A 9,384-nucleotide genomic window follows, 5' to 3' on the forward strand; every position below is an offset into this window, starting at 1 on the left:
AACAAATCTCCGAAAATAAAAGTTCTTGGTTGATGGACGACACTTTGAGGTCGCTTGGACGTCATACACAGACAGACACGCACACACACACACTCACAGACACACGCGCGCACACACTTTTTCAGGAAAATATTAACATAGCATATATCTTATTGATTAGTATAGTATTTCAGTTATGATCAAAAGTTGACTTTCGTCAGTAGGGGAAGGTTATTTCCTCCATATTATTATTATTTATTTATTTATTTTATATTGTTAGCTGGTTGTAATCTTCCTGTTATTGTAAGGTATTAATGAACTATTAATAGAATAGAATAGAATAGAATAGAATAGAATAGAATAGCCTTTATTGTCCTTGTACAGTGTACAACGAGATTTGAGCGCTACTCACTTGGTGCAAAAAAAAGGGTAGAAGAGACAGTATATACAAACATATAACAACATATCTTTGGTGTAGTAATTGACTGTAGACGAACTTACCTCTTGGACAAGTCGGTCAGCTGCAGTGTGAGAGCTCTGGCTCTGACAGTCACCATAGTGAGGGTCATATGGAAACTGTAGTCAGGAAAAGAAACACATGTTAATTTGTTATTTATATACGTTTGTGCAGCAAGTCCCTTCAATTATTATTAAATTGTCTGACCTTTGTTTTGTCTGTTTTCACTGTGAAACTCCAGGAACGCCTGCTGTCTGAATAAAACATGACAAAAACTTTTTTCAAATTTTCAATGTCTTGCTGAAACACAGTTGGGGCATATTATTACTTTTGTACTATAAATAAGTAACAAATAAGTTATAAAACAGCTTTAAACGCCTCCTGATCACAGCTCTTGACCTACCTGGCTCTGTGTCCTCGTTGGGATTGTAAAACTCGCCTGAACTGCCCTCTCTTTCAAACAACAAGCTGGACAAAAAAGACAAGCCATTAAAACACACTTGCTTTAGGTTAAAGTTGTAGATGATGGAAGATGGGATTGGTTCTTACTCTGCGAAGGCATTATTGTTTGTGTTGTTTGCAGTTGTGGGGAAAAACTCTGTTGTGGATTCCAGGGGTGAAAAGTCAGGTGACGACTCAGGCTGACTGTCAGAGAACATGAGTGGTCTCTGGTTGGTCATCTGTGGTGACTGAGTGTTGGTGGGCTCAGTGGAGAAGGGGTCGGTCCTGTTACCAAACAGGCCATGTGTGCGCTAGAAAAATGAAGATAAACGTCTCTCAACAGGAAAAGGATAAATCCAGACTCTAAACACAGTCACAATTTAAAAAATAAACAGATTAAACTTCAACTTAATTAAGTTTTTAACATTGTTAAATGTTTTTAAACCGTCATATATTTAAAATAGTATATAATAATACGTAAAATCAAACAATATGTGGACAGCTTCGTTGTGCCTGACTTCAAAAAGTTGTTCTTCACCTGGTAAATTCTTTCCTCACTCGAGTCTTCAGCGGCTTCCTCAGTCTGCAGGTCACCAGAAATGGTCCTGTGCATCTCTGGAGCTGGCTCCTCCTCTGTGGACCTCAGACCAGCCTGGGAAAACAAAACAAGAAGGATGTGGAGTGGAAAAAAACAGCACATTGGTAGCAAAATAGGAAAAAAACTTATGTCAGTCAAGGAAGGAGGTAACTAGGATTTTAGGTCTAAAATTGTTCCTCTCATTTTGAAGGTGAACATTGGGTATAATGCTGTGGTCTCACCTGGATCTCTGGCCCTGAGGCATTCTTCTTCGTGGGCCTGTAGCCATAATACTCCTCCTGACGCTCCATGAATTTTCGGAAATGATCCTGAAGCAGGAAAGTTGCGTAGAATTTTCCCACGGTCACCTCATCATCTATAACCATGTGAGGAGGATCAGTGGAAAAAAAAACTGGACAAAAATACATGATGGTGGAATTCAAGAAGTTCAATTTGTCACACCTCCGATCGGTGGAATGACCTGGTCCAACAGCTTCATACTGGTGCGTTTCCAGATGGACTTTATGATTGCCCTCAGCTCCTCATTGGCCTGTTCAAAGTTACCTACAGTAGAAGACAACAACAACGTCCTAAATAAGGAGGAAATGAACACTTTAAATGGATAAAATGTATGGAACGTACCTTCAGTTTTGATCTTAAGAGCAGTTCTGACGAGGGCAAAAAGAGTGGCATTGAAGGTGACAGTGCCGTCACTGTTGAGGGGCATGTTCATACCAACCAGGCGCTGTGGCCAAAAACACAGAAGGTAGAAGAAAAAGAAGAAAAAAAGAAGAGAAAATAGAAGAATATAGAGGAGAAAAATTAGAAATCAACAAACTAAGTCAATGATAATTTAAAAAAAGTAAAATTCTATAACTAATGTTCAAGTCTTTATATAGGTATAATTTGGTACATCACATGTAATTTGAATGAATTAATGAATGTACCTTGCATGCTGCACGATGAGGACAGAACTTGCCAAACCCCAGTGGAGGCTGGATGCGCCGCAGCAGCGTCACCACGTCCAGATGTTTAATTCTCCCACTGTCAGAAATATGTATATCAAACACACATCAAACTTTCACCTACTCACACAGTTCAACTGGGCATTTGGACAGATCTCAGACTCACGTGGCCTCAGGGTCATATTCAGCCCAGATTTTCTTAAACTCATCCAAATGATGAGGACCCAGCAGTGACCAATCACGAGTCAAGTAGTCAAAGTTGTCCATGATGACGGCAACAAACAGGTTAAGGATCTGTAAGAGATGGAGCTCATTTATTTTCTATTTTTCTAACACATTTGGAGCAAAGAGAAAATCATGTGACATGAGTATAGTAGTAAGTGCTGAATTTTAAAATCGCTCCTTACCAAAAAGGCACAGAGACAGTAGAAGCTAAGGAAATAAAAGACAGCGAAGTTGGACCCACAGGTGTATTCCTCTCCTGGCAGGAAGTCAGACTTGGGGTCACATTTTTTCCCATACATGGATGCCATCATGACTTCCTGCCAACCCTCTCCAGTAGCACATCTAAATGAAGGAATGCAGTGAGTAAAACGCCACCAATGAGCTTCCACCCTCGTCGTCGTTCACACACACTCACCGGAATAACATTAGAACAGCCTGAGGGAATGTCTGGAAGTTGTTGTTGCGATTGATTTCGGTGCCGTCCACTAAGGCTATCTTTCCAAAGATCTGAGGGAGTGAAACAGTTCCTGTTAAGTCACACCAACTGATGCCATCAAATAACAGTTCCTGTTAAGTCACACCAACTGTTGCCATCAAATGAAAAAATATATATAAAAAAAAAAAAAGGAAAACAGTACCTGCATTCCAATGACAGCATAAATAAAGAAGAGCATCACGATGAGCAGAGCAACATGAGGAAGAGCCTGGAGACCCCCAACACAACACAAGTATTAGAATATCTCAGCAATACATTCACGTTCTTTGGGTAAATATATTAAAAAAAATATGAACGTAATGGTTTTACTATTTCTACATTGAAAGTTCTTATTTTGTTGAACTGTCAATTTTACCTTGACATTGAAAATTTGTGTCTTTTTTTTTGCTGTTTTTAATAAATTTGTATTAATAAATAAAACTTGTATAATGATAAGCAGTGTGTATGACCATACAGTGATAGTAACACTTAGTAACTGTCCAGGCTTCTACTGTATAGTTTGGCTTAAATTTTAAATATAAAATTCTCATCACATCCATATTTTGTGCTTTCCTTTATAATTCAGAGTGTCCTTTAACTTTGTCCATTTTTTAAATGTATGACCTGTGAGTGTTCCACACCTGGAAGGACTTGATGAAGGTCCACAGCAGGTTACGGATTCCCTCTGATCGATTCAGCAGTTTGACCAGACGCATGACACGGAAGAGTCGGAAGAATGTGATGGAAACAGAAGCATTTTCAGAGGCCTTTAAACAAAAGAAACAAAGAATCTAAGGAAATGTACGTATAAACAGAGAATACTGTAGTAATACCATCCTGGGAGAGGTTCACTTACTGCTATCACTTGCATAGGATTTGTCTCCTGCATTAGAAAAAAAAGATTAAAGTTCAAGACATTGGACGTTTGATTGGGTTCAGGAAACCATGAATTAGTGGCACTTTGCAAAACTATTAAAGTCAGATTAATATTCTTAGAATAGGGTTCACACACAAATATAAATCACATATTCTACCTTTTTTGACATGTTATAAAACCTGAGAAGAAAACTGCTGCAGCCTTTAACTCATGCAAAATAAACATTCTATGGAGATGTAGCTGCAAAGAAATGAACACTTTTTAATTGTTCAGCCATTAAAAGTTTTCAGCACTGATATAAAGGCCTATTTTTACAGTATATACAGCAAGAGCCACACTTGAAAAAAAAATTCACAATTTACTAAATTTACTAAACACAAAGACATACTAGGAAACACGAAGAGTTCCGTAAACCACTCGGGCAGATTAGTAGGAAACACAGTGGAGTGCTCACACAGCAAGGCTCATGCAGCAGTGCAGTGCAGTGAAGATCAGATATTTACAGCACAGCCATGGAGACAGTACAGTCCACCACTGGAGGCCAGGGCAGTCTGTGGAGGATAGACAGATGAGGAGTGAGATTCACGGATGACAGAGGGGACAGAGGGGGAGGGTGGGGGGTGAGGAGGACTATGAAAGAGTGGGACATGGTGGGATCAGAAGATGTGGAGGAAACAGAATTTGTGTCTGTGGATGAAGAGTGTGATGCAGTGCCAACAGTGACAAAAGGTGACAGGCCAGAGAAAACACATTAACACAATAATACACTCAAATCCCTAATCTTTTTTTTAACAATTCAAGAACATAAAATATTTGTAATATTTGTAATAATCAATTAATTATGATCAGTGTGAAGGAAGTGGATAAAAATGACCGAAAAACAGTACTGACCATGTACTAGTCCTGCTGGCACCAACCAGCTGAGCCAGTTTATAGTACTTTTAATAGTAATTAAAATCATTTTTTAATATCATTAAAAATCCTATTTTGGGGGGCTTTCTTGCACTGCACCTGTAGTTCAGACTTATTATTTTACTCACGTCAACTTCACTCAGGATGACGTCTACTACACTACCAACGACGATGATAAAATCAAAAACATTCCAGGGATCACCGAAGTAGCCCTGAACAGAGAAGGACGACAGAAATGAGGTGATAAAGAAAAAAAGACCGGTTAGAAAAGATGTCGAACTTGAACAGACAACAGCGGCGTTTACCCGGGCTTTGAAGGCCATGAGTTTAAGAATCATCTCCACTGTGAAGAGCACTGTGAAGATGAGGTTCAACATGTCTGACAGCTTGGTCACATGGTCCGACTGGTTACAGTGCTGCACAAAGACGACAGCAAATCAGTATCAAATCAGTGATTCGATATCAGACTGAAATGAATCTGTAAAAATCAAGTTCCATACCTGCATCCCCAGACACAAGGTGTTGAGCATAATGAGGAAAAACATGAGGTACTCAAAGTAGGAGGACGTGACAATGTACCAGACCCTGTACTGGTAAGGGTTTTTGGGGATGTAGCACATCAGAGGACGAGCCTTCAGGGCATACTGCACACACTGTCGCTGAAGACAGAGAGAGAACACAGACGAGGATCAACTCAAGGCCCTAATCCTCCAGTACCCACTACTTCATAAGTACCTACTTCCTGTTCACAGTACCTGGTTCTTGTCCAGCTCACAGTCCTTATACTCCTGCTCTCCTTGCTCCTGGAACGTGACGATGACAAAGCCCACAAAGATGTTCATCATGAAGAAGGCGATGAGGATGATGTAGATGATGAAGAAAATGGAGACTTCCACCCGGTTGTTGAAGACAGGCCCCACGTCTTCTGCATCAGAATCGATGGCTCTGTACAACATTCTGGAAGTGTGGGCAGTGCAGAAGACGGTGAAGATCAGAGATCAGAGATACAATCAGACTAATGCAGATGGAATCTATAATTCATTATATTAAAATGATAAACTGCCTCTTTTACACCCCCTGGCTGTTAGGAACAGAAATACTCCCATCTCCATATTCTGTCCTCTAACTTAATCAAATTGATCAGAGATACGATGTGTCCGATCTATATTTATGCTGCGCTTACTTCGGCCAGCCCTCAAATGTGGAAACAGTGAAGAGAGCCAGCATGCCGTTGAGCACGTTGTCAAAGTTGAAGTCATTATTGAGCCACTCCCTCTTCGCCACCACCGTGTCCTGCAGGGAATTTTCCATGTGCTTCAGGAAGAATCCCCTGGGAGCAGATACAGTGAAGAGTCACATGAAAAAAGAAAAAAAACAACCCTGCCTGACTCTGATCAAATATTTATATCTAAAGGACGACAGCCTTACTGGCATTCCTCCTCAGTCATTTTGGAAGAGTCTGTGCAGCTGTAGAATTTACCCTGCGGAAAAACAGGGTTAGGGCTATCAAAATGAATGTGTTTATTACATTAATTAATTAACCAGAATTCCTGAATGCATTTAAACATGTACACCGAATGACACGGACAGTAACGACAATGAGTCCAACATCCATTCACTTATTATAATAACAATAATTGTAGCAAAAAATGCTACAGTTGCTACCTTGTGAATAATACGATTAGAAAACCTACTAACATTATAATATTTCAACCTTGTCTGACGGTGAATCCTACCTTGAAGAGCTGGACACCAATGCAGGCGAACAGGAAGTTCAACAGCATGGTGACCAGGACGATGTTGCCGATGGTTTTGATGGCCACAAACACACACTGGACCACATGCTGTGAACACAGACCAGTGAGATCTCAATACTGAGCACAAGGGGGTGCTACAAAATACCTTTACTCCAAATGTCAGCACTATTGATATTCCTTATGATATAGTATTTATCACATACTTTCAATGTACAGTATATTACAGGAGAAATTACTTATATTCTTATAATACACATGGATGTATACTACAGGTAAATATTTATAATGTAATATTCTCTAAATATTATCTAATTAAAGCTAACATGTCACAAACTTTTGAAAGGTGTGTTTTACCTTCAAGCCTTTAGCTCTGTTAATAGCTCTCAGAGGCCTCAGCACCCTCAACACCCTGAGAATCTTCACCACGGAGATGGCACTGGACCTGCAGTCACACAGAGGAAAGTGTGTTTACCTCAACAGACCTAATGTCAGGGGAGAGAAAGAAAGGTGGGAGAGAGAGAGAGAGAGAGAGAGAGAGAGACTCACTCCATTCCCATGGACAGCAGGGAGACTGTGACCACGATCAGATCCAGGATGTTGAAGGAGTTACGACAGAAGGATCCTTCATGCATGAACGCACCATAGACTGTCATCTGTCAGATCACAGTGAAACACAGATTACTGCAGTGAAATGGTAGTATCTCACTGCTACTACTTTTATACAGAGAAATACAGAGAAGACAGGTACTTTTTTCTACAATATTTTATGTCAAATTATGTCACAAAAACATAATCATTCTGTTGTTACATTACGATGTATTGTGATGCTTTACATCATACTACTAATAATGCCCATCACATGACCTTAGTTCATATTTACCTTTAATACAATCTCAATGGTGAAGACTGTTGTGAAGACAATATCAGCATAGGCCAAGATCTAGAAGAAAGACGCAAACAGAATTGATGCCATGAAAGATGAACTTCCTTCAAACGTCACTGTCCATAAATGCTGGCTCTGACTGGTCACCTGGTTCCTGTAGGACTTGGGATCAATGGGGTCTTCAGCTGCCAGGGAGATGGAGGACAGCAGGATGAACAGGAGGATTAAGTTGGTGAAGGAGGAGGCGTTGATGATCTTGTAGCACAGCTTTCGGAACCTAGACAACAGAGAAAAGGATCAAACTAAGACTCATGAAAACAGACTCCAGGTTGGTGTTATGTACGAGGATCATTTGGTTCCTACTTGTTCTGAGGACCAAAGATGAAGAAAGAGCTGGCTTCAGGCAGTGGGACGGCTTCCTCCTTCAGCTGGAGGTCAGCCATTGGTCGTGGTCGAGGACTGATGGGGATTTCAGGCTCTTCTTCCTCATCATCACCTGTCATGTAAAAAAAAAAATTACATATATCTTTACGATATTTAAACATCAATTTTTATCAAATGTATGAGTGGGTTGTAATGAAAAGAAAATCTAAATTCAAACTTGAACTTATACGTATTCTCATGCTTTATATGGTAGTCACCACAGGAGTGTGAAAATAGACTGACTTTATAAAAACACAGCTCATGGACTTGACTGAGTCTAATAATAATTAGAGGTTACTATACTGGTACTGTCACTTAGCCAAAGGTCTCTGGTAAACAGCCAGTGTAATGAATACAAATTCCTGCAACCACTAAACTCCTTCTGTTACAGCAGCAGAGCTGGAAGAAGGCGAAGTGAAGGGCAAGAAGAGCAGAGGTTAACACATGAGCATTTTTAGAAATACAGTAAATATAAACAACAAATCTTAAGTGATGCAGCAGAGGTGCAGAAAAAAACAGTTAAAAGTGTGGGTTTTTATTTACTGGCCACCTTTATTTTATTTGTTAACTACACATTACTTGAAAGGAGAAAAAGTTTGTCTTGTTTATATTACTTGCTCTGTGGCTAGTATATATGATCACAAGTCGATCAAAGATTTCAATTGTTGCAGTTTTGTTGACCTTTTTAATCTAATGATGAAAAAGAAAAAAAATTACAATTCAGAGTGAAGACATTATTGAAATTAGACTCATCTGCCTTGCTTTGCCCACCCTGCAATAGCTCCACATCTCACTTGGGGACCTCATCCCCTACTTTAGGAACCATAGTCTTAATGGGAGCATTCTGTACTGCACTGTATGTCTTTTTAAGTCATGTCTCCACCATATCATCACAGGGGTTGGTGTTTACAGCTGAAGTTTTTTTTAATCTTCAGGAATTACACGATGTGGTCTTACCTGGGAAGTCTGCAGGTGGGAACGGATCCTTCACTTCATTCACATTGGACTCAAACTCGTCAATTTTAAGCTGTAAATACAACAGAAATATAAAATACAGACATGTGCTCGTAGCGTGCACGGCTTCTCATGTTTGTAATGAATCCGGCTCTGACCTTGGCCGTGGTCGGCATGCCCTCTATCTTAGCTCTCTGCTCTGCCAACTTTTTCGCAATCCTCTCCCTCTCCTCATCTGTCTTGTCAGGCATTTTGGACCTGGACACCATAGAGTAAAACGTAAGGGACACACACACACATACACACACAGACATACACACACTTTTATTTTCTGAGATTTGTTCGGGAATTTAATGGTATAGTATTTTACTGTGATCAAAGGTTGGCGTACCAAAAAATTATATATTTTTATGACTTTTAACCACAGAAATAGACATAGCTAAGTATTTTAAGGCAAAT

General features: G+C 39.8%; 1 protein-coding gene across 1 annotated transcript in view; it reads right to left on the reverse strand.

Annotated features, from left to right (window-relative positions):
- Positions 1-48: 48 nt before the first annotated feature.
- Positions 49-9,384, reverse strand: part of LOC103385091 (dihydropyridine-sensitive L-type skeletal muscle calcium channel subunit alpha-1) — a 17,333-nt gene continuing 7,997 nt past the window's right edge. The window contains exons 15-44 of the mRNA XM_008318870.3: positions 9,084-9,183; positions 8,929-8,998; positions 7,912-8,044; positions 7,696-7,825; positions 7,546-7,605; positions 7,212-7,318; positions 7,020-7,107; positions 6,645-6,752; positions 6,337-6,389; positions 6,092-6,238; positions 5,664-5,865; positions 5,409-5,567; positions 5,214-5,324; positions 5,037-5,120; positions 4,500-4,547; positions 3,976-4,002; positions 3,761-3,886; positions 3,283-3,348; positions 3,060-3,151; positions 2,827-2,986; positions 2,586-2,713; positions 2,402-2,498; positions 2,097-2,199; positions 1,917-2,018; positions 1,697-1,830; positions 1,416-1,529; positions 986-1,188; positions 840-904; positions 644-690; positions 49-555 (exon numbers count right to left, since the gene is read on the reverse strand). Coding sequence (XP_008317092.2) covers positions 388-555; positions 644-690; positions 840-904; positions 986-1,188; positions 1,416-1,529; positions 1,697-1,830; positions 1,917-2,018; positions 2,097-2,199; positions 2,402-2,498; positions 2,586-2,713; positions 2,827-2,986; positions 3,060-3,151; positions 3,283-3,348; positions 3,761-3,886; positions 3,976-4,002; positions 4,500-4,547; positions 5,037-5,120; positions 5,214-5,324; positions 5,409-5,567; positions 5,664-5,865; positions 6,092-6,238; positions 6,337-6,389; positions 6,645-6,752; positions 7,020-7,107; positions 7,212-7,318; positions 7,546-7,605; positions 7,696-7,825; positions 7,912-8,044; positions 8,929-8,998; positions 9,084-9,183 — 3,232 coding nt within the window. The 3' untranslated portion in view covers positions 49-387. The remainder of the gene's footprint in view (positions 556-643; positions 691-839; positions 905-985; positions 1,189-1,415; positions 1,530-1,696; positions 1,831-1,916; positions 2,019-2,096; positions 2,200-2,401; positions 2,499-2,585; positions 2,714-2,826; positions 2,987-3,059; positions 3,152-3,282; positions 3,349-3,760; positions 3,887-3,975; positions 4,003-4,499; positions 4,548-5,036; positions 5,121-5,213; positions 5,325-5,408; positions 5,568-5,663; positions 5,866-6,091; positions 6,239-6,336; positions 6,390-6,644; positions 6,753-7,019; positions 7,108-7,211; positions 7,319-7,545; positions 7,606-7,695; positions 7,826-7,911; positions 8,045-8,928; positions 8,999-9,083; positions 9,184-9,384) is intronic.

Source organism: Cynoglossus semilaevis, chromosome 10, assembly GCF_000523025.1.
Source record: "Cynoglossus semilaevis isolate Cse_v1.0 chromosome 10, Cse_v1.0, whole genome shotgun sequence".
NCBI classification, from domain to species: Eukaryota; Metazoa; Chordata; class Actinopteri; order Pleuronectiformes; family Cynoglossidae; genus Cynoglossus; species Cynoglossus semilaevis.